We start from the raw sequence: 23,046 nt of genomic DNA, 5'->3' as shown, positions 1-23,046 counted from the left end.
TGCGGTCCCGCTTTGTCTCCGGTTTTTGTTTTCGCTTCTGTCTATCGTGTTTGTCTCCCGTGTGCTTGCAAAGCTGACCCTGAAAGGCGAAGTCTCACCGAGAGACGGACACCCGCCTCCATACCAGGTCCTGGGCACAGAGCTGTTCTTGCCCAAGAGAGAGAGGTTCCCAGCGTGGCTGTGCGCTGGCCTGGAAGGGGGGTGGAGGTGGTGCAGCACTGTGCCCCCCCTGCCCATGCGCCGGCCTGCCCAGGCCCTGTCTGCCGGCTGGAGGAGGCCCCTTACTAGAGGTTAAAAGCTCACTCCCCTCCACTCACTTCTGGGGGCCTGGGCCTGGCCCTATGGTCTATCCAGGGTTAAGCCCCGAAGGTAGGCTGGGGCTGAGCTGCCTCAGGGCCCCCAGGCTGGCCCTCGGGTTTAGTGACCAGAGGGCAAGTGGGCGCTGAGGAGGCTGGGTTTAGGGGTGGTCCAGGACGCTGAAATCAGGGGTCTTCAGCCTGAGAGCTCCCGGTGGTCCCACTCCATTCCCATTCTCTCTCTCTCTCTCTCTCTCTCACATACACACCCCAATCCCCACCCCCACCCCCCGCCCCCCATCTGCGAGGGCAATTCCATTCTGCTCAGGAAGCTTTACTGCTGGGATAGAGGGAAAAGGAGGCAGCAGAAGGAGGTCCCTCCCGGCAGCCTGCTTTCCTTTGTTCCTCCCCTGCCTCCCTGCTCCTCCTCCCCAGCTTCCCTCCTTCCCTCCTGGCCTCCTTCTTACATTCTCCCCCGTCCTCCCCCCTCCTTCTCCTCCCCCTGAGCGGGGGTCCCGTAATGGGACCTCCACAGAAGACGGGAGGTTGGGACTCGGGGCGTGGGCCCTAGCCCAGGTGACCGTCTTCCCGCAGGGAAGGAGTTAAGTCTCCTCGCTGCATCCCTCCGCCCTCCTCGGCTCCCCCCACCGCCCCAGTCCTGCAGCTAGGCCCTGGGCTGACCTTCACCGGCAGAGAGGCCGCAGTGCGCATGCCCGGCCCGGCTCCGGCAGGACTCCCGCCACTACCCCTGCCCGACCCGAGAGGGCGAGGGGCATAGCCGCAGGCAGGGACGCGCCCCCAGCGCTTGGCGGTGGGGGGGCCCCGACGGGCTGTCCCGCCGGCCTCGGCGCATCTCTCCCTGCGCGGGGAGCGGCGCTTTGCCATTTGGTGCCGGTGGTGCTTCGGCGAGGAGGGAAGGAGAGATGGGGGGACGACAGGGGGGACTCCGGCTCCGGGCCGCCCGGACACGCTCACGTCCCAGCCGGAGTGCGGCCTGGGCTGGGTGGCCTGGGCGCAGGGGACGGGGAAGAAGCCCCTTGCCAGCTGGAATCGGGTGTTTTGCGTGTCCACCTTCCCACCCAGCAGGAGAAAGTGGCGGGACACTGCTGAGTGCCCTTTGGGGGTGCTGAGCCGTTGGGGATCCTGGCCTTTGTGACGTGGCCATTCTGGCGGGACACCACAGTGGCGCCTCTGCTTTCTGGCCTGAAGGCTGCCTTGTGTCCGCCCCTCTGGGGTCACCCTTTAAAGAGGGCATGCAAACGTGTCTGCGGGCAGCGGGGGCGCTTTGTGAATCTGGCCTTGTGAGCGCGATGTGGCAATGTGGGGTTGGTTAAGGTGTGCCCACAAGCACAGATCCTTGTTGCTCCCGTCCCCTGGTGTTTGCATTCCTGTGTGTGCCTGGTGTATGAGGCGGGCATGTATGCGTTCTAGGCAGCCGAAGGGTACCTCCCAGGGGCTGGCTGCAGGGGAAGGCCCTGGCCCTGGGTTGGCCCAGGAGGAAGTTGCCTATGGACTTGACTGATACCAGCTCCTGGGTTCCACCATTGCCCTTGGTCTAACCCCCTCCTGCACCTCAACCGCACAGACCAAGCCCCTCAGGAAGGCTGGGCAGCCCCACCCTCAGACTTCCCAGGAGCTTGAACTGGGGTGCCCATCCACCTCCTCTTTCCAAAAGGCATCTCCAAGAATTGAGAACTGCTTTACACAAAGCCTAGAGGGGTTTACCTGTGCCCAGTCCCCCACAACCTCCCCTAAGGCCTGCAGTTTCACATGCCCATGCTAGAAGCACCCTCAGAAAGTGAGGGTGCCCATGGTGACTCACACCTTCAGGTAGGTGGCCGAGGATGAGTACCCTCCACTGGCCACCAAGCTGTGGGTGGTCCCAAGTGTTAGCAGGCGTGTGGCCATGTGGGTGCTTGTGTCCAGGCGTGGGGGGGGGGCAGTGGGGCTTAAAGCCAGTCCCTGACCTCAGGGGGCCACCACCTATTTGGGAAACCAAACGGAACACATGTGAGGCCCAGGGCAGGCACATCAGACTCAGTCAGCCCAGCGCCAGTTCACAGCACAGGGAAGGCGGCAGTGACGTTGCCATCTGTGTGTGCAAGTGGGACCAGGGGAGGCTTCTGGTGGGGGGGGGCTTTGAAGGGTGAGTATGGTCTGAACAGGCTGTCAGGAGGTAGAGGGCGTTCCAGGAGAGTGTGGGCAGGGGCTCAGAAATGGGAATGATGAGGGGTTTGGGAGGTTAGGGAACAGGCCGGAGAGGTTTGCTCCACTGCAGGTTGCTCGTGGCCAGCTTCACGGCCTGTCCCAGCCACCCATCCCCAGGGTCCAGGCTCTGTGGGTCTGGGTCTGGGGTGAAACCTGGGTGGGGATTGGGTAGGAAGGGAGTCACATGTCCCCTCTGGCCTTTCAGGGACTGACAGCAGGTGGCCAAATGGCCCAGGAGCCACAGGGGCCCAAGGGGAACCAGGGTACGGTCGGTCCGGACTCCCCTCAAGGAATATGGCCATGGTCCTTTGTCCTGACCTCTGCAGGGTTGGAGGGCCTGCCCTTCCCCCAACCCCAGTGCCATGCTGGGCCTGCAGGGTCTAACTTCAAATAAGTTTTCCACCAAGTCGCCCTCCCCCACCTGGATTCTGACACTGCAGCCCCACGAGGCCCATGAACTTGACCCACTGGGTCCCAAAACCCACGGGGGCTCTTCCTCCAGAAGGAGGAGAAAGGGGTGTGGTCTTTGGGGACAAGGGCGGTGCCAGGGTCCCCCCCCCCAACGCCTGGATCTCAGGATTTGCCCCTCCCATTTCCTGTCCCTCCTTAACCCAAGGGACCGCCAGCCCCCACCACACCAGCCTTCTGGACCTCCTTCATCACCCTTCGCCTACCTCTGCTGCCTTTGGGGTCTTGAGGTTGGCCTGGCACACCCGGCAGACCCAGTCCCCGGCCCTCTACCCCCCACTCCAAAGCGAGCAGGCCCTGCTTGCCTCACTCTCTCTACCCATCCATCCACAACACCCCCGCCAGCTCCTTGCCTTCCCCCACATTTTTCTCTTCCTGTTCTCATGAGCCCGATCCACCTCCCTCTTTCCAAAATACACCCCCTATTGCCCTGACTTTCACACGTAGAGACAAACAAAGACTCACAGACCCAGAAATAGAGTCACACGGAGCTGGAAGACACAGGCCAGGTCCCGCCACGCACGCACCCCCGCGCGCGCGCTCGCAGCCCCCGTGGAAGGAGGCACACAGAGAAGGCATTTGTCTGTGCACGCACATACACACCCACACCCACCGCCGTGCCCACACAAGGGTGCAGACACACTCGCGGGCAGACAAGGGCGCACACATCTGTGGACAGAGGGGACACCGCCTCCCCGGCACACCCACCACTGCCGCCGCCCGCGGGGCGCGGGAGGAAGGCCTGGGCCGGGCTCGGGCTCCCCCCGTCCCTCCCAGCGAATGTTTCCCTACTTGGCCTGCCAGGTCCCTGGGGAAAGGGCCTCAGAAATGCAGCAGGAGCTACTTGGGGGAAAGTTGGAACTGACTGTTCCCTGCCTGGCCCTGCCGCCGGATTCCCTAACCGAGAAACTATTTGTGGCGAGAGCCTGGTGGCCGGCGAGCCCCCTGCCACCTCCGTCGCGTCCCCTCCCCGCGCCGCCTCCCGCGGCCCTCGGGCGGCCTCGGCTGCAGCGCCGCTGCCCAGCGCCCGGGAGCCGGGCTCGCCAGCGTGCCCTGCCGCTTATCTGCGCTGTGTGGACAGCGAGGGTTGGAAAGGCAGGCTTTTCTGTCCCCGCCGAGTCCACAGGCAGACCCCGGGCCGCCGGACTATTTCTGTCTTATCAGTGCAGGAATGCGGCAGCCGCGGCGGCGGGCGGCGGCGGCGGGCGGGCGGCGGCGGCGTGGGCCGTGGGCCGTCAGGGCAGCCCTGAAGGGGCCCCCTCCCCACTCCGCTCGAGTAGAAGTGTGAGAGAGCCCAGCAGGACTCAGAGGGGAGAGTTGGAGGAAAAAAAAGGCAGAAAAGGGAAAGAAAGAGGAAGAGAGAAAGAGAGTGAGAGGAGCCGCTGAGCCCACCCCGATGGCCGCGGACGAAGTTGCCGGAGGGGCGCGCAAAGCCACGAAAAGCAAACTTTTTGAGTTTCTGGTCCATGGGGTGGTGAGTGGGGGAAAGTTAGCGGGGGAGGGTGAACGAGCTGGCTCGGGCTGAATGGAGGGATGATCGGGAGAGGCCGGGAGGGGGCTCCTGCTCTCCCACCAGCTAGTGGGGGCGCCACGGGCTCGAGGCCCAGCCCCGGGACTGCGCTGGCGCTCTGGCGCCCCAACACGTCCTCAGGCGGCCGGCCGGGGATGGGTGCCCGGCGATGGGTTCTTGTCAGGGGCTGGGGGTGGGACTTGGGGACTGTCCCCCCCAAGTGGGGGGGTCCCCTCGGTACCAGGCGTGTTGTCTTCGGTTCTTTCCCTTGTGGGCCCAGGTGTTACCCCAGCCCTGCGGGTGGGGGTGGGGGACATGGCATGGGCTGGGCTGGCTGTTCCCCGGTTGGAAGATTGGTAGAGTGTCTCTCTGATTGTATCTCGGGAGCAAGAAGCAGGTGACCCCTGGAGGCACTGTGAGCAGGAAGCTCTCCCGCTGAACCACCTCTGTATCCTATGAGGAGGGCTCTGGGGCTTTGCTGATGGTCTCTGCCACCAGGCTCTGAGCGAGGCCCTCCGCGGGCACAGACCCCAGATGAAGGGGTCCCAGGATCCCATTGGCCGACTCGGCCACCAAAAGCTGATGTCCTTGATGCCTCGAAGGTGTGAAGGAAGGGCTGGAGTCAGAGACTTGAGGCCTAGACACCAAAGGGGCAGGGTAGTACTGTCCCACCAGGGGCAGGCTCACTGGGGGACCCGAGGGAGCCCAGGGCCACCTGAGGGCCTGGGAGCCTCAGGCTGAGGCCACAGGGGCCAAGTTGAGAGGGGTGTGGAGGGCAGCGGCAGCGGGGAGGCAGGATCTCCAGAACTGGGGGTGAGTGCCGGGGTGGGAGCCAGTACAGAGGAAGCAGTCAGGTTTACTGCGGCCAAATTTGGTGCTGACCCCAAGGAAGGCATGTTCTGAGTGAGGGTGGCCAGAGTCCCTAGAATCTTGGCCCTTCACAGGGGTGGCCCTGGTGGCCGCCACCGCTCTCTGGGGCCTCTTCAGCAGATGAGCAAGTGTCACTGACCTTGATAAATGGGAGAGCAGCTGATAGGGAAAATGGGTTTCCTGGGGTGGGCTGCCCTCAGCCGGAGTCTCGGGGACAGCTTCCCAGGGGCGCCTGTGCTGGTCAGCCGAGTGACCGGCCCTAACCTTGCTACCTGGGACACTCCCTTTTCAAAAGCCCATCCAGGAGGGGAAAGGCTGCACATGTGGATTTGTTTATTTGGCCAACAACTTAGAGCTTCAGTTCTTGAGCGGCCGTGAGCCCCAGTGCACCGCTCCCGGTGCCCTGTCTGGTCCGTGCTGGTGCGGAATGGCCGGCCTGGGCTCCACTCTGGGCCACCACCCTGGAGGTGTGAGTGACAGGGTCAGGTGGGAAGGGGAGGCAGGCACGTGGACAGCAGCTTTCCCTGGGGGAGAGATGGACTGAGACAGCTGGCTGACCAGGGGGTAGGGACAGACAGTGCTGGGCTGGAGGGAGAGTTGGCAGTTAGAATGGATTCACAAGCTGGGGGTGGGGTCAGGGCTCCTCCTTGTGTCTGGGGGCAGCTGCACTCCCCGGGCTAAAGTGGTAGAATTTAAATGATAACAGCCCAGGGTTGGCACCTCTTGCTCCCTAATCTCCCTTCTGCTGGGCTTGTCCCAGTCCCCACCGCACCCTCCCTCTATTCTCAGTCCTGGAATCTGGACAAGCGTGGGGTTTAAAAAGTCTGGGCGACACTTAGTGTGTTTGCATCTCATCTGCATCCCCTCCGAGCGCCTGGACAGTGTCGAGGGGATCTACCTGCCTCCTCCCCTCTCCATGGCGCCCTCTGAACCTGGAGCTATGACCTCACTGGGGTGGGGTGGGAAGTGGAGGATGTGATGGGACCACCTCTGGTGATTCAGGCCAACAGGAAGGCAGAGAAGGATGTGAGAGGAAATGTGTGGCTGCTTTCGACCTGCAGGAGCCATCCGGGCAGGCCACCTCCAGGGGCTCCCTGCTGCCCGCCCATTCAGAGAGTCCTTAGGCTCTCAGCCTCTCAGCCTCTCAGGTGGCCTCCAGCCCTCACCTTGGGATCAAATTATACCAGAGTGGGCTGAGTTAGTGAAGCACCTGGGTGTGGAAGCTTGGAGTCAGCCCAGGTGGGTAAGGGGTAAGGGGTCGGGGCTGAGGGGTCAAAAGCAGGGCCCAGAGACAAGAGTGGGTGGCGATGGGGGGAGGGATGGCACAGGCAAGGCAGGACCACCCAGGAAGCAGGGAATGAATGGAAAGAGGGGCCTGCCGGAGGCCCAGAGGGAGCTAAGACCCCATCCTAGGTGAAGCAGCAGACACCTGAGAGCCCTGGCCATTTAAAGCTGCCTTTGCCAGGAGGAGCTGCGTGACCTTGGCTAGGTCGCTTTCTCCTTGAGCCACGGTTGCCTCATCTGTCAAGTGGGGATGGAAGGATCTGCTCAGTCTGTCTTACACAGGAGCACGTGGATGTGCATATCCTTGGAAAAGGTTGAAAGGCGCCATTAATATTCATTTTCGCGGTACCTTCCGCAAATCCGAGGCTGGCAATGCCCCGTGCAGTTGCCTGGCTTCAGTTAGCTTCCTGCAGCGAGACGCAAAGCCCCCTCCGCCAAAGCGGCGCGGTTCCGGCGCCCCTGCCCCTCCCACCCTCGCTCACGCCGGCTGCATCAGGGTCACCGGCCGGGGGTTTGGGGTGGGGGAGACGCGGCTCACCGCGCCTGGAGCCGGGCCCGGGTCTGACCCACGGGCACCCGTTTCTGCTTCGCTCCCGCCCCCCACCCCCACCCCAGCGCCCCGGGATGCCGTCTGGAGCCCGGATGCCCCACCAGGGGGCGCCCATGGGCCCCCCGGGCTCCCCGTACATGGGCAGCCCCGCCGTGCGACCCGGCCTGGCCCCCGCGGGCATGGAGCCCGCCCGCAAGAGAGCAGCGCCCCCGCCCGGCCAGAGCCAGGCCCAGAGCCAGGGCCAGCCGGTACCCACCGCCCCCGCGCGGAGCCGCAGGTGAGTGGGGCCCAGCGCGGAGGGGGCGGGCCGCAGGGACGGGGTGGACAAGGAGCGAGGGTGGCAGGGGCGGGGAGGAACGATCCGCGGGGAGCCTGGCGTCCTGGGAGGGATGCCCTCTGGAGAGGTGGACGGAGGGGGCACTGCTCTGGTTCCTTTGTGTGCCCACCGTAGACAGGCTGCGGCCGTCGCGCCCTTCTCCCTGTCACCTGCTCCATTCCTCTTTCCACCCCTTGTTCCCAGGTTCTGGGGGATGCTTCAGTCTTTGGGATTGGGGAGAGAGGGACTGAGAGCAGAGAGCTTTGGGACCCTGTTTCTCCAAGTGTGGTTGTCCGGTGCACCTTCCCCACAATTCCCTGGCTCGGCTGTTTAAAAGCTCCACTCCAGATCTTGGAAAGCTGTGTGCCTGGCCGGGGTGAGGTGGGGGGTGGGGAGGTGGAGCTTGGGGATTTGCCCTGTGGGTACGGGTGGGGGGCGGGTTCTGCCCAGAGGTGCTCTCAGGTGATTCTTAGGGACGCAAAGGTTGAAGGGCTGTCATAATCTGTCCTCTGGACCAGGTGCGCCCCCAAGGCACCGGAGGCCAGTCCGTTTCCTTGTGAGAGCCAGCTGGTGGTACCCCCAAAGCGCCGGCTGTGCCTGGCAGGATGCCCCCTTGGGTTTCACTATTTAGCCCCCACACATGCTTCTCTGTGCTCACCAGGTGGAGTCCTGTAAAACGTAGACTGTGGATTTTACCTCGTTATTAAATATTTTTTACGCATCAAGGAAAATTCTCTGTTTATAGGAATCCTATGATGAATTCCTTTTGCAGTGCCCAAGTCCCTGATTTATTCGGTATAAATGGAGAGTTTTGCATCGATAATTCATTCAAAACAAAATCGGACTTTTAATGAAACGCTCTTGCCTACCCTTGGATTTTTGGACAGGGAGGGGCAGTGGTTGAGAACACCACACGGGGGCAGTGTAGAGCCATCCTTTGGGCTGGGTTCTCACTCAACTGGCCGAGAGAATTTTCTGGGGTGTTTTGGGAGTCAGATGGAGCTAGTGAGTCCAGAAGAATCCGATTCCAGCCCAAAGTCACATCCTACAGGAAAATGTCCCCCCTGCCCCACCCCCCCTGCCACTCCACAGTCTCCCTGGATCCCTTTGGGTGTGTCCCTGAGTCCAAGAGCTGGAGCACCCTTTGCCTGTGAGTGGCTCCTTCCAAGCCTAGGATGGCAGGGGTACAGCTCTCACCAGCTTCATGCCATCCCCTCCTCCAGGGGTTGAGGTCAGGGGGTCAGCTCCCCCCCTTGGACCGTGCACCCCAGCTTAGCAGCCCAGGCAAGTCCTCAGGAGCCACCCTCCCTCTGTCCTTCCTCCTTCCCCAGCTTCCCCCAAACACTTGTGCAGCTCCCTCACTGCAGCCCCTCCTGGGTCTCCATTTGTCTGGCTCTGAGGATGTGGTAGGGCAGGAGCGGACTCCCAGACCAGAGGAAGGAGCTCTGCTCCCCAAGAGAGGACAGAGCCCCAATGCCACACACGACCATGGTCATAGCCCCTTGGGCGGGCAGAGGAGCGGGCTGTGGGAACCCCAGCCGGGCGGGCGGAGACGTCGGGATAATTTAGCAGGTGGCCTCGTTACTCCCAGATCTGTCGCCATGGTAACCTGGTTTTTTCTTTAAAAAATGTACAGTGCCAAGAGGAGGAAGATGGCTGACAAAATCCTCCCTCAAAGGGTGAGTGCCTTTCACAGCAGCCCCCCCCCACGCACCCCCACCTCTTGCTGTTCCGCCTCCTCTCCCTGCACCCCTCCCACCTCATCCGTCTCCCCTCCCCCTCAAGGAGCAGAGCCTCAGCGGACACAGTCACTTTTACTTTTTATTTTAAAAACGAATTAAGAGGTGAGGTTCCCCAGGCCAGAAGGAGAGGGTGGGGCAGAGGGGAGGAACAGAATCATAAAGGGTAGGTAGCATCCTGGGCCCAGGGTGCAGTGGACTGAATCCCAGTGGTCTCAGGACCGATGGAGCTGGGTAGGGGCAGGAGCATGGTTTCGACATCAGTTGGAATGGCTGGGGAGGTGCCAGGGTAGAGGCAAGCAACCGCGTCCCCTAAGTTTCGGAGGGACCCCAAGGCCCTAGCCTCCTTGCAGATGCCCAAAGGAAGCCCCGAGGCTGTGAGACAAAAGAAAGGAGGCGAAGCCATAGAGTTTGCTGGGCTCCACAGTGGCTCCAGCTTCTCCTAGTGATGAAAAATGCCTGGGTCTCTCTGGACTGGGGAGAAGCGATTTTTATCCCCAAGCATGAGGCCGCTGCTGCTGGATGGGGCATCTTAGGAGAGGTCTCATGGTCACTCTTGAAGTCCCAGCACTGGCCGGCTCCCCTCCACTCTGTGTACCCTGGCATCACATGACATGCGCACATTCCACCTAGAAGATCCGCTGACCCCCTGGCCCCTGCCTTGCTCCTCCCCCTCCAGATCCGGGAGCTGGTCCCCGAGTCCCAGGCTTACATGGACCTCCTGGCGTTCGAGAGGAAACTGGACCAAACCATCATGCGGAAGCGGGTGGACATCCAGGAGGCTCTGAAGAGGCCAATGAAGGTGCCTCCGTTTGGGGCTGGGAAGAGGGCTCTTCGTCCTGTTCCCCGAATGGAGAAATGGGGTTGCCCTGGGGGTGGGCACCCCGTGTTCACTCTGTGGGACACTCTGTATTTCCTCAGCAAAAGCGGAAGCTGCGTCTTTATATCTCCAATACTTTTAACCCTGCGAAGCCTGATGCTGAGGATTCTGATGGCAGCATCGCCTCCTGGGAGCTGCGGGTGGAAGGGAAGCTTCTGGATGACGTACGTCCTGGCCCAGGTCTCTCCAGGTGCCCTGGGGTGGGTACAGGGCTGGGCTGAGGACCCAACGAGATGTTTGTGCTGAGGGTTAGGGAGTCAGCCCTAGCTAGGGGGGGGGGCCCTCGAGAGACAGCTGGGATGCAGAGGCCTGCTTCTAACCTTGCCACCCTACCCAACCAGCCCCACCCCCTCCCAATTCATTCCGCCCCCGTGGTCCCTGTTCTGCCCCCACGGTCCCTGTTCCTCTCTCACAGCCCAGCAAGCAGAAGCGAAAGTTCTCTTCCTTCTTCAAGAGTTTGGTCATCGAGCTGGACAAAGACCTTTATGGCCCTGACAACCACCTTGTCGAGGTAAGACCCAGACCCTGCTTGCCCCGGGCCCAGGTCCCAAGGTCTCATCAGCTGCACAGACTGGCATCGGGGACTGCCCGAGAGCCCCAGGCCCTAGCAGCCCAGACCAGCCTGGGTCGTGACCCAGCTCTCTCCCCGTGGACAGTGGCACCGGACGCCCACCACCCAGGAGACGGACGGGTTCCAGGTGAAGAGGCCGGGGGACCTGAGTGTGCGCTGCACGCTGCTCCTCATGCTGGACTATCAGGTCCGTGCCAGCCCCCACCCCAGACAGCACGAGGCGCTCGGCACCCCCATGCCCTTTCTCTTAGACCCGGTGGGCTGAGGCCACCCAGGTACACGTCCTGGGAGACCCCGTCCTCCTCTCTGCCCCCCTTCTCCAGAAGCACGTTTCCCAGGAGCCCAATCACTGCGTCTCTCCCACCCCCACCCCAGTCCCAAGCTGCCTGAGCTCTTTCTACTCCCTAATTTCCACGGGCGCCTTTCCCCAGCCTCCCCAGTTCAAACTGGACCCCCGCCTGGCCCGGCTGCTGGGGCTGCACACACAGAGCCGCTCAGCCATCGTCCAGGCCCTGTGGCAGTACGTGAAGGCCAACAGGCTGCAGGACTCCCACGACAAGGAGTACATCAACGGAGACAAGTATTTCCAGCAGGTACCCCGAACGCCGGGACATGGGGTGCAGGCCGCGTCGGCAGCAGGGGACGTGCCTTCACTAAGGAAGCTCCGCCCCTGCCTTCTAGATTCCCAGGCATTAGAAACCGTGGTCATGGTCTCAGAGCCAGAGACCAGGGTCCTGGTCCAGGCTGTCCCACGGCGCAGGGCTGTGCAGCGTTTCAGCCGCCCCAGGCCAGGAAGGTCGGGAACTCTCCAAAGCTTGTGGGAATGTAAGATTCTTGCCACTTGGAGTTGGACCCCTGGGTTCTAGTCCTGGTCCTGACTCCGAGCGAGTTACCAGGCCATTGTGAGCCTTGTTCTTTATCTGTCCTGTCTAAGCCATTGGGCAGTTAGGAAAACCCAACTGCTGTGAAAGAGACTCGATGAAAATTCTACTGAAGTAGAGATTATTAGTACGTTTGAAATAAACACAGCAGATAAACCTGAGGATTGGAAAGAACAGGTGATGTTTATTGAGCCCAGAGCACGTGCCGAGTCCCAAGCACTTGGCGTTTCGATGCACTGAATTCCCGCTGCTGTCCTGGCAGTGGGCACTATCCTTATCCCCGTGAGAGAGAGGAAGGCACTGAGGTCTGGGTTGGCAAGTAACTTGCTCAGGCCGCACAGTACGTGGTAGGAGCAGGATCTGCACCTCGGCAGGCCCACCGGGCCCGTTCCCACGTGCCGCACCTCACCCCTCACCACACTGCCCGCAGGCCGTCAACATCGAGCAAGGAGACGTGTTCCCAGCTTCCCACGGCCTTTCCAGAATGGAAGGGCTGTAGAGCTGTAGCTATGCTCCTTTCAAGCATCAAAGAGCGACCTCTCTTCCCCACTTCAGATTTTTGATTGTCCCCGGCTGAAGTTCTCCGAGATCCCCCAGCGCCTCACAGCTCTGCTGTTGCCCCCTGACCCCATCGTCATCAACCATGTCATCAGGTGAGGCCCCTGGCTTGCTCCTCAGATCAGGGGATTGTTAGTGCTTCCGTCCTTGTCCCTCCCTCCCCTGCGCCCCCTCCCGCCCCACCACCTCTGCCCCCAGGGCCCCTGGCCTCTGTGGGGGCAGGCGAACACCAAGGGCTGGACTTCCTGGCAGCGTGGACCCGTCGGACCAGAAGAAGACGGCGTGCTACGACATTGACGTGGAGGTGGAGGAGCCACTGAAGGGGCAGATGAGCAGCTTCCTCCTGTCCACGGCCAACCAGCAGGAGATCAGCGCTCTGGACAGTAAGGTGGGGCCAGGGCCCAGAGCTGCAGGGGGCGGGGGGTTCACCCAGAAGCGACAGAGCACAGACAGGACAGACAGGGGCACGGGCCGATGGAGAGACGAGGGACGTGTGCACCCCCTTCCCTGTGGCCGTTCTCTAAAGGAACGGCGGCAGCCCCTCCCCCACTGGCCTCCCACCTCCTTCCCAGCATCTCCCGCGTCCCCCTGGCCAGGTGAAAGCGCCTGTCTCTCTACCTGTAGATCCATGAGACGATTGAGTCCATAAACCAGCTCAAGATCCAGAGGGACTTCATGCTAAGCTTCTCCAGAGACCCCAAAGGCTACATCCAAGACCTGCTCTGCTCCCAGAGCCGGGACCTCAAGGTGAAGGGGGCCTGGGGAGCACTGAATGGAAGACAAGCACACGGGGAAGACAGCAGAGGTCGCCCGCGGGGGCACCAGGGGTCCAGGCCCAGGGCTGACCCCTCTGCTCCCTCCCAGGTGATGACAGATGTCGCGGGCAACCCCGAGGAGGAGCGCCGGGCCGAGTTCTACCACCAGCCCTGGTCCCAGGAAGCCGTCAGCCGCTACTTCTACTGCAAGGTGTGCAGGGGCCCGGGCCCCCCAGGCCCCCCTCCTCACTCGGAGAAACCTCCCTGCTCAGTCTTGCCGGGCGCCCATGCCACTCCACCGTGCCCCTCACCTCGTGGGAGCCCTCCCTGCTTCCTGATGCTCTTCCGGGGCGGGCGGGCGGGTGGGCGGCTGGTGGGGGTCGTCCCGTCACTCACCAGCAGCACCATGACCCTGCTCCTGCTCTGGTTTCTCGAAAGATCCAGCAGCGCAGGCAGGAGCTGGAGCAGTCGCTGGTGGTGCGCAACACCTAGGAGCGCCGCGAGGGGGCGCCGCGGGCCAGGGCCGCCCTGTCCCCCGGGGCTCTGCCATTAGCCCTCTGCTGCCCCCCTGCCCTTCCTCCGGGGAGGCGGGGAACTGGATTAAAGGTCGTTCATCTGACAGCAGCTGTGTGGTCATTGGCGAGAGGAGGAAAGGGGGGGGCGGTGGGTCCACAACCTCCCCGGCCCCTCCCTCAGATTCTCCTCCTGACTCCGTTCCCCTCGACCTGAAAACACTTGGGCAGAAAACACTTTTAATCTCATTTTCTTATTAAAAAAAAAATACAGCCACAAGCTCTCCCTCTGTCCGTCCGTCTCGCCCTGCCCTCCTGGGGCTGAGGCTGAAGGGGGCGCCGCGCCCAGGCGCTAGGTGCTGTTGCCCTGCTCCTGCTCGAACAGGGCCAGGGCGAGCTGCGCGCGGCCCGCCAGCCCCTCCAGGTTGCTCAGGCGGCAGCGGTGGTAGAGCTCCTCGCTGAGCCGTGGGCTGCAGCTCCGCAGGGAGAACTTCTGCACCAGCCCTGGCTCCACGGCCCGGAAGAGGTGGAGCCCTGAGAACCGGAGGAACACATCCATCACCTCCAGCCCCTCCAGGGCTTCCTCCTCTTCCTGGCCCGCCAGTTCAGCAGCCAGCCGCGCGCGGGCCGCCAGGTAGTCGGCGTTGTAGAAGCAGCCCTCCGCGGAGGCCTGGCGGTCAAACCGGCCTCCTCCGGGAGCCCCCCGGGCGGGGTCAGCCCCAGGCGGGGATGGGGGGTCGGGGCCAGCCCCCGGGGGTCCTGGGGGAGCCCTCTGCGGGGCCAGGGCGGGGTGGAACTCCTGGAAGTGAACGGGGAAGAAGGCCTGCCAGCCGGAGATGGCATTCATGCGGCAGCGGTTGAGCACTTCTGTCCCAGGCCGGGTCCACACGGTGGTGAGGAAGAAAAGCGTATCCACCGGGTGCTTCTTCGACACCACGTCCATGAGCCGCACCTGGGAAGGCGCGTCCGCCCGCACTGCAAGCCAGGCCAGCCTGGCCCCAGGGTACCGCCGCTCCAGCTCAGCCGCTGCAGTCTTCACCCCAAGAAACGGGTCCAGGGCCCCTCGGCCGCCTTCCCGCGGCCCATAGACCAGCAACAGGGTGAGCAACGCGTGCTCGCGCGGCTCCAGGACGCTGGCTGCAAAGGCCTCCAGGAACGCAGGGGCTGCAGCAGCCTCGGCCACCAGAAGGGGCAGCACCAGCTGCACGCGGGTGGCCTCGGTGACGTAGGGCATCGGCAGGATTTCCACCCGGCTCAGCGGCCGCAGCAGGCTGACCCTGCGGGCCAGCACACGCCGGTGCCCGCGCTGCGTCACGGCCTCCAGCAGCAGGTCCAGGGTGTACTCCATGCCCCGTGCGGGGTCGAAGCGCCGGTAGCCGTTGAGCAGCCTCTGCTTCTGGAAGCGCAGCCGAGGCTGATAGCGCCGATTCAGCTGCTCCAGGGCCGTCTCCACGGCGTCGCCCACATCCGCCCGGCTGGCCCCTTGCAGTGGGCACTTGGGCTCCCCGTCCGCGCAGGAGAAGATGTGCTGCTCTGTAAAGTAGTCCCAGCCGAGCACCTCAAACCGAGAGCGCGGGGTGAACGGGGCCGGCAGCCCCACGGGCCAGCTCAGCCCTGCCTCCCCCTCGGGGGTCAGTGCGGTCAGGTTCCGGATCTGAGCCTGGTTGGGAGGGACACACAGTTAGTCCCCGGGTAGGCAGTCAGGACCCGGCCTGTCCTGGGCTCCCAGCTGTGTCCTGACACTTAGTGGGGTGCTCCTTGGCTAATCACGCCCTTCCCTGTACCGTACTGGTAAATGCAGGAGAGATAGGAATCGCACACCGGCGTACACGCGCAGTGAGGAGGTGGTGGGGCAGGGTCGGGAAAGCTTAGGCAGACGGACCGCAGAGTATCCTTGGATGGAAGAAGCTCCACAGCCCCCGCCCCCGCCCCCGCCCCATACCCAGGGTGCCCTCACCCTCCTGAGAGCAGGACCTTTGTGTTCACCTGTACTTCCCCTTGGACCCCCCCCCCCCATCGACCAGGATATTCTTCTACCCTTGGGTTTTTTGGGGACAGTACTAGAAGTTTGGGGACTTATGGGCTGTTGCAAATTCCCTAGAGCGGCGCTGTCGGAGTGGAGCTAGAAACTATTATTCTAGGCACTGTACAGAGTCCCGAGCTTCAGAGTTCACCTGCAATCCCTTCTAACTGCAGCCCAGTCTTCCCAGGAGCTGATAGGGCGCCCGACCTGGGCCCAGGAGCCCCTTCTCTCCGGAGTCAGCCTCTTTCCGCCCCGCCAGCCTCCCCTCCCAGCCGCCCGCTGGCTGCGCCTGCGCCCTCCAGCTGCGGCCCCGCTCACCTGCAGTTGCTCTATCTCACTGTACACGCGCTCCAGCTCCAGCGCGCTGAAGCGCTTGTGCAGCCGGTACATGAGGGTCCCCTCGGAGACGGGGTGCACCGCGAAGGCACTCAGGAAAGCCGAGCTTCCCTCCTTCTCGGGGTCTCTGTTTTTGGCCAGTTCAAACGAGCGGTACTGCTGCCCCTAGAGGGACCAATTAGCCCAATCAGAGCCACGCACAGAGAGAGGGCCGCCCATCCAGGCCACACCAACCCAACCAGTGTTCCCCCCACCACTGCCGCCAAAGGACAGAGGGTGTGGGAGCCCCATCCAGTGTCCCCTGAACCTTGGCCTTACCCTCACCACCACATTTTGGAAAAAAGAATGTTCAGTAGGCAACTAAGGGTGCTCTCTTCCCCAGAAAACCCCACCGTTTCTCCAAAAACCCCAAGCTACGAGCCACCAAGTGCTCCTAAGAAACTGTCTCCTCTTTTTCCAGCCCCTCTCGGGGCAGCTCTGCAGGAGAGTGGCCATCTCTAGAACATTCCCAGGTCGTTCAAAACAGTGCGTGTGGCAGGGAAGGGGGCAGAGGCTGGGGGCAGATGTGGGGAGGACTGATTAATAGAAGACACCTTTCTGCCACGCTCACAGGGTCACTGACAACATGCAACTCTTGACAGCCCCCTGGGGTCGAAGACCGCCTTAAGTGAGCAGCAGCAGCAGCCCCAAGGGCACTCAGCTTCCGTGAAGGACCAAGTGGCCGCCCCAGGTGCTGGGAAGGAGCCGGCAGCGCCTAGCCTGCGGACCAATCCCTCAGGCACTACTGAGTGGTCAGGGACTGGGACTGATTTGAAAGGGCTGTCACCTGGTGCTGCGAGACACAGCCGATACCCAGCGAGTCGATGAGGCAGCGGCCAAGCCACTCGTCAGGACGGGCGCTGAGAATGTCCCCCCGGCAGCCGTCCAGGTGCGGCCGCAGTCGGAGCAGGAGGCTCCGCGACAACAGGTAGCCAAAGCCGCCGTGGCAGTAACGGGCCTGCTCGCCGGCGCCGATGAACTCCTCCTCCCGGCCCAGGTACAGGTCTTGGTTGATGCTGAGGTGGCCGGCCAGGGCTGCCAGGCGGGGGGCCTGCACGTACGTGTCATCCTGCATGATGAAGAACCAGTCGTAGTCGGCCCCGAAGTGCGTGTGAAGGTGGCGCAGGGTCTCAGACATGAGCCAGGCCGGCCGCTCGTCCCCATGAGAGACCACCTGCATCCCTGCAGGGGCCCGGGCCGCTCGCTGCCCAGTGAAGTAGAGTAACCGAGGGAAGTGGTGGGCCACCGTGCGGTTCACGGCCACGGCCAAAGTGGACAGCGTGGCCCGGGAAGTCAGGACAGCCACCAGCAACCGCTCCCGAGAGCCCAGCTCTGTCTGGATGTATCGGGTCCTGTGGAGAGACCAACCCGTCAGGGGTCAACTCCCTCATTTCTAGGAACCCAGCTTGTCCGGTATCCCCCAGGACCAAGTGAGTTGGAGGGGAGCAAAGAGAAGCAAGAGACCTCCTCATGGATATCAATTAGCCCCTGGGGGGCGTGTGCTCTGAAATAGCAGACACGAGAATCGATTTGGTGAGGTGTCTGCCCACCAGGGATTACATGACATCAATGCAATCCCCACCCTATTTAAGACATACAACACTAATGTAATACCAATGGGTGAGACTTTCTCAGACTGAGGAGGAAAAAAATAGGCACAAACCGTGATGGTACAAATTCCTGCAAGGAGCCTAACACGGAATCTCAGTGAAGGCAGCGGCCAGGACTTGGAGCGGCCCTACACTGGGGCTGGGGGGGCACGCAGCTCTCACCTGAGCACCTTCTTGTAAGGCTTGTTGGGGTCCCTGTAGTAGGGGACAATGCGGGGTTTGAAGTCTTCATCACTCTGGTCCAGCCGAGTTCTGGAGTCAGGGTTCTGCGGCCCTCCGGGATCCCCCACAGCCTCTACACAGGGGTCTTCTCCCTCGCCTTGGATCCAGGAAACCCGCAAGAGGCTCAGGCTACACCCCAGGGACAGCCCCAGGATGAGGGGCAGCGCTGGGCGCAGCAGGGCCAACAGGGAGCTCAGGCGCATGGTGGCAGGCCCTGCCGTGTGCGTGCCCCAGAGGGCCCGGCCTCGAGGACCGATCGGTAGACTGATGGGTGCCAGGCCAGGAGCGGGCCTACAGTTTTAACCAGGAAACCTGGGGCCAGTGAGGTCGGCCACAGAGCAAGGCGCGTTCACTTCCAGGCCCAGCATCCCCAGGAAGCTGGACTGGCCGGTCTTCCCAATCCTGCCTGCCTGGTCTCCTGTCGTCAGAGTGCCAGATCTAACCCTCAGTCCAAATGGTAAAATCAGAATCAATTTCACCCATTAACGGCGTGCGGTCTGTCTTCCAGTGGAAAGAGGAGGAAACAAAATTCAATCCTGCGAAGCCTGACCTGCAAAGGAGGACTACACACTTCTGTAGACTAAGTCAAGCGCCAGCAACAAGTGATGAAGAGAGGGGAAAAGCACGTGCCTCGTGGGAACCCGGGCCCCTGCTAGAGGGGCCTCCTCAGCAGGCCTTTCCCAAAGAGCGCCAGGCTGGGGGCACATTTCTTACTCAACTTCCGAAGGGGTGCTGGTTCAGGGCCTCTTTCTACTCTACTCCCCAGTGTTGAGGAAACACAGGGCTGGAGGGACCCCTCCTCCCAGTCAGGAGTGGTCAGGAGCCCCTGGCAGGGCTCGCAGCTCTGGCCACCAAAGGATGTGGGCAGATAGGGGCACCGGCCCTGAGAGCGGCTCAGAAGCGCAGGGTGGCTGATGGAGCCTTCCAGAAGGACATGCCTCTCCCAATCCCAGATACTGAGAGCCCGGGGCTGCCCACCTCCCTCTTACAGGGGACAGGAGGCAAATGACAGTAACTCCGGCTTCGGAAGAGCCATTCAGTGCCTGGCTCTACCAGGGCCCCAGGTACCCCAACCAAACCAAACCGAGACGACGAGAAGCAGCAGAAGGCAGCGCAGGGATTCCGGAAAGGCACACGGAGCCTCAGCTGGCTGTGGCCGTGGCCGTGGCAGGCCCGGCGCCCTTGCTCTATTTCTCAAAGGTCACAGACCACTTCCAGTCCTGGAAGGAAGGCTCAAAGCGAGTTTTAGCCGGTAGTTTCAAAACAAAAATAAAACCGGCTGCGTCACGGAGCAGCCGAGGGGTTGGGGACTCAGCTCCGCTTGTTCGGGCGGTAGGACTGGGAGGGGAAGGCCGAGACCCCGAGCCCAGGCCCTTCCGCGGGGGCAGCAGCCCTGCCTGCGCCTGCGGGCTACAGGCCACAAGGGACACCCCGAAGCGCGCGTGGGGGAGGCCTCTGCAGCTGGGCCAGGGGCGGACGGACAAAGGATGTGATCGCCGCGACCAGAGCCGCCCCGGGAGCAGGGGGCGAGGGCGTGGGGCTGGGACCTGCTCCTGTCGTAGGGAGCGGTGCCCCTGTCGTCCTCGCAGGGGGGAGGGCGAGGAAAGAGGAACAGACCCCAGTGCCCAGCCGAGGCGCCGGTTCCGCCGCTGCAGCCGCTGCCACCTCACAGCCCCGCCCCCTCCTTCCTCTTCCGCTCGCTGTCAGTCCCCGTCTCTATGGTGACCGCATCCGGCCGCTCGCTCCGCGGCCCGCGCTCTATGGTCGCCCCGCCCCTTCGCGGCCGCAATTGCCAGCCTCGGGGTGATGCGCTGCGCCGGTCGGTCCCCGCGCGCGCCCCCCCCCCCGCCCCCACGAGAGCGAATGCGCCTTCCCCAGACGCCAGTCCCAGTGGACCCTAAGGTGCCCCAAATCTTCCACCTGAATTCCCATCTGCCCTGGGGGCGGGGGGATAAAAAAAAAAACCTTTCGCCTCCATGATCACGCTTCGGCCTTCTGGAGTTCTTGGGGGAACCCCGTCTTCTCAGTTATTTCACAACTGTTTGTTGTTTGCCTACTAAGTTCCAGGCCAGCGTGACAGGTCCTGACCAAGTCAACCCGACTGGACCAGGTGGGCGTGGTCCCTGCCCTCTGGGAGCTGTGAGTTTCAACGGCCACTGACTAGCACAATACGAACTTGGGTGGAAACCCCAGACTGTCCTAAGTGCCAGTGCAGAAATGTGGAATCCAGGGGGAAGAATTAGGCTGGGAAGTTGGGAATGCAGACGTCCAAAGCTTCAGTAGGTTACCCAAACAAAATGTGAGTTTTCCAGGTTAAGAGCAGAGCACAGGAGGCTCGGAAAGAGGAATGATTGGCTTAGAGAAGAACTGGGAAGTCCAGGGCGGCTAAGGCCTGGTGGGAGAGGAAAACAGCCCAGGGGAGGCTGGGGTCGGGCGGGGCCTTCTCACAACTACGGCGCGTTTCCAACCCGGATGGCCCACCCCTTGGGGGTGATTTGGAAATGTACCCGGCAATTTTGTTGCCGAAAGGTGGAGGGGAGGGGCCAACATGGTAAATTAGTATCATACGGGAAAGAGTTGTCTGTTCCATGGGGCTTTGAGATGTCCTACTGAACATTCAGGTAAGTGGAAAACAAGCAAAACCGGCATCCGGTGGTAACCATCCATCCTTGAGCCTGTGTTTTATATATAAAGTTGGGAGTTATTTTGCCAGGTGGTAATACGTGCTGAGTTTTCCAGGAATGTAACCGTCATGTAAATGGAAGGAAGGCTGTACTTCGTTTTGTTCAGGAGTTTACTGAGAGTGCCCATCTGGGGTGGCGATGTCATTCATGGTGCTCTGTCTGCACTTGTACGGTCATCGTTAAGATGACCCCATGGCGAGATACGCCGTTTCCTCGCATCCCGAAACAACAGCATTTTATTAGAGAGGATTTTCTTTTCTTTCTTCTGTTATGGTTAAGACACTGTGGGGTTTTTTGTTTTGGGTTTTTTTTTTTTTGAAATTTAAGTGTTCGGTTGGGTTTTATCATCTATAAGCTTTATCTCAGAACAGTAAAGGGGGTGTCCTAAAAATATTTGCTATTAAAAGGGAACCCCAGAGCCGGTAAAGAAGCATCATTCTGGGAAATGTGAAAGCTAGCACTCCCCAGCACTGTTATCCTTTCTGTATTTTGGTCTTGTCCTCAGTTAGACCACAGTTTGACCTCCCCCCAGCCACTGGCACGGAAAAGGTGGCAAAGAAATGTCTGGGAAACAGAGTAGGGACCCTCACCTCTAGGCTCCTGCTGAAGGTGGTAGTTTCCGGGTCAGCATTGTCCAACAGAAATATATAATGCAAGCCACAAATGTGAGCCATATTTGTCATTTTTAATTTTCTGGTATATATTTTATTATTGCACCAATATACCCAAAATATTGTTTCAACATGTAATCAATGTAAAAAATTGAGGGATTTTACATTCTTTCCCCCACCCCCACATACAGTCTTTGAAACTCTGTATTTGACACTTTCAGCTTATCTCAATTTGGACCAGTCACATTTAAAGTGCCCGATAGCCACATGTGACTAGAGGCTACCACAAGGTACAGCACAGTTCCGGACCCCTGTCACTTGCCGAGTTTCCGGGTACCTCTGGAAAGGAGACATCTCCTTCCTTGGGTCTCAGTGTCTTCCTATTTAAATGAAGTGTCCAGACCAGATGTTCTCACTTCCAGCACCAGCCTTCTATGATTTTCACCTTTAGCCAGTCCTGCTCTATCCTATCCACATCTCTGTCCTTCCCATTTCCCCATTCATCTCCCCTTATCCCCAGATCTGTTCCCTGCAAGGTAGCTGAACCCTGGGTGGGAACAGCAGAACGTCTAAGTGGCCAACAAGCTTTCCAAGCCACTCTTGCTGTGCTGAGGGAAGACTGCCCAGCAACTGTTGATTCATGGGAAATTCTGGACATGATTGGTTGCTGTGCAGATGACTTCTTAACTGGATACCGTCTTTCTCTTGCTATCCTGAGCCATTTTACAGAGCTGGTGTTCTAGAACCAGAACATTCCAGCCTCAAATCCTGCCAACAGTGTGGTTTTATTAGCAGCTCTATGCCTTTGCTTCCACTCTGTAATAACACCTACCTCAGGGTTTGTTGGGGGGAGGAAGGATTAAATGGAATTGCATTAATGAAAGAGCATAATAAATGTTAGTTCTTCATAACCTGTAACAACGCATTTTAATGGGACTGGGAGAGGGAGGAGGCATATTGTAGACAGTGGTCCCAGGACGTTAGGGGCTCGGAACGGTGATTTTTATGTGATCCACATCATATACAACTTCTTTGCTTCATAAAGAAAGGCTTTGCAGGCAACTGTCATCTGTAGTCTTAAAACAATCTTCTGCCCAAAGTAGATGCCAACTGTTTGTTAAATGCACTGAATTAAATAAGTATCTAATGCATACTTAGGCTAGGATTCTGCTAGTAGCAGAAAAGGCAAGAAGGAGGCCTAGCAGAACTCTGGCTAAGTCATAATTAGCCAATTAGCAAGAACCAAACTCTAACAACCATATGAGGTAAGTACTATCATCATTATTTTATCCAAAGTCACACACTGAAGTGGTAGCACTAGGGTTTGAATGCAGACAGTTTGCTCCCAGAATTCATGCTCTTGGTTATATGTCAAGTGGGGGCTCCACCTACAAACCTCAGCAGCACATTTTAAGCCACATAAATGTCATGGTTTTCTTTTTAAATGTTCCTTCTTTAAAAAAAAAACTTCATTTATTTTTAGAGAGAAGGGAGAGAGGGAGAGAAACATCTGACATGTGAGAAATACATCCATCCCTTGCCTCTTGCACACCCCCAACTGGGGGCCTGGCCCACAACCAAGGCATGTGCCCTGACTGGGAATCGAACCAATGACCTTTCACTTCACAGGCCAGCACTCAACCCACTGAGCCACACCAGCCAGGGCTAAATGTGCCTTCTTCAGTGTGAGCACCCTCGGGTTAGGGAAGTTAGGGAATGACTGGCAACCACTGTAACTCCAGCATGGAGCTCTGAGCCTGACATACAATGGGCACTTAATTGGTGGAGGGTATTCTAGAAAAAGAAAAGGTATGTTCAAAGGCATGAAAGTGTGAAATAAATGGGTCACCTGAAATGCAAGAAGTTAGGTTCTATTTGAGCATCTAGTTTGAGGAAGAAAACTGGTTCTATGGGTGGGGGCTGAGTTCTTTTTTTAAGCTTCAGAGGGAGTATCAGCTCCCTTGCTTCCCTTCAGCTGTGTTACCGATGGTGAGTCACTGGCGGTCAGGAGCCAGGAGTTAACAAGGATTACAAAAAGCCTGCCTGGCATTTGAGGCTACAAATTTGGGATTTACAACGTAGGCGATGAGGAGTCTGAGAAATTTTAACAGTAAAGCTCAAAG

General features: G+C 60.2%; 2 protein-coding genes across 5 annotated transcripts in view; one reads left to right on the top strand and one right to left on the bottom strand.

Moving 5' to 3' along the window:
• The window catches only part of SMARCD3 (SWI/SNF related BAF chromatin remodeling complex subunit D3), a 31,154-nt gene extending 17,647 nt beyond the window's left edge, over positions 1–13,507 (top strand). The window contains exons 1-13 of one of the 3 annotated variants that reach the window (XM_037029468.1): positions 3,842–4,446; positions 7,252–7,463; positions 9,139–9,181; positions 9,921–10,043; positions 10,163–10,301; positions 10,463–10,632; positions 10,778–10,879; positions 11,124–11,285; positions 12,129–12,226; positions 12,384–12,519; positions 12,756–12,878; positions 12,996–13,097; positions 13,325–13,507. In XM_037029468.1, coding sequence (XP_036885363.1) covers positions 4,369–4,446; positions 7,252–7,463; positions 9,139–9,181; positions 9,921–10,043; positions 10,163–10,301; positions 10,463–10,632; positions 10,778–10,879; positions 11,124–11,285; positions 12,129–12,226; positions 12,384–12,519; positions 12,756–12,878; positions 12,996–13,097; positions 13,325–13,378 — 1,542 coding nt within the window. In that variant the 5' untranslated portion in view covers positions 3,842–4,368 and the 3' untranslated portion in view covers positions 13,379–13,507. Of the gene's footprint in view, positions 1–3,841; positions 4,447–7,251; positions 7,464–9,138; positions 9,182–9,920; positions 10,044–10,162; positions 10,302–10,462; positions 10,633–10,777; positions 10,880–11,123; positions 11,286–12,128; positions 12,227–12,383; positions 12,520–12,755; positions 12,879–12,995; positions 13,098–13,324 lie in introns of those variants that run through there. The other 2 variants (XM_037029470.1, XM_037029469.1) reach the window with 2 other exon arrangements.
• Positions 11,736–19,325, bottom strand: CHPF2 (chondroitin polymerizing factor 2). 2 transcript variants are annotated; one of them, XM_037029467.1, is made up of 7 exons: positions 17,569–19,325; positions 16,584–17,148; positions 15,740–15,922; positions 13,283–15,058; positions 12,750–12,899; positions 11,978–12,538; positions 11,736–11,939 (listed from the first exon to the last, which is right to left on the bottom strand). In XM_037029467.1, exons 1-4 carry the CDS (start codon positions 17,829–17,831, stop codon positions 13,751–13,753), a joined length of 2,319 nt encoding a protein of 772 aa, XP_036885362.1. In that variant the 5' UTR covers positions 17,832–19,325; the 3' UTR covers positions 11,736–11,939; positions 11,978–12,538; positions 12,750–12,899; positions 13,283–13,750. The 2 variants fall into 2 exon arrangements, with proteins under 2 accessions (XP_036885362.1, XP_036885361.1); XM_037029466.1 differs by having other exon boundaries at positions 11,736–12,538.
• Between the last annotated feature and the right edge of the window lie 3,721 nt (positions 19,326–23,046).

This window comes from Sturnira hondurensis, unplaced genomic scaffold, assembly GCF_014824575.4.
Source record: "Sturnira hondurensis isolate 20B ecotype Veracruz unplaced genomic scaffold, ASM1482457v3 Scaffold0020309, whole genome shotgun sequence".
In the NCBI taxonomy this organism is placed as follows: domain Eukaryota; kingdom Metazoa; phylum Chordata; class Mammalia; order Chiroptera; family Phyllostomidae; genus Sturnira; species Sturnira hondurensis.
Note: the sequence above shows the minus strand (reverse complement) of the source record. Positions and strands in the feature narration are given on the sequence as shown.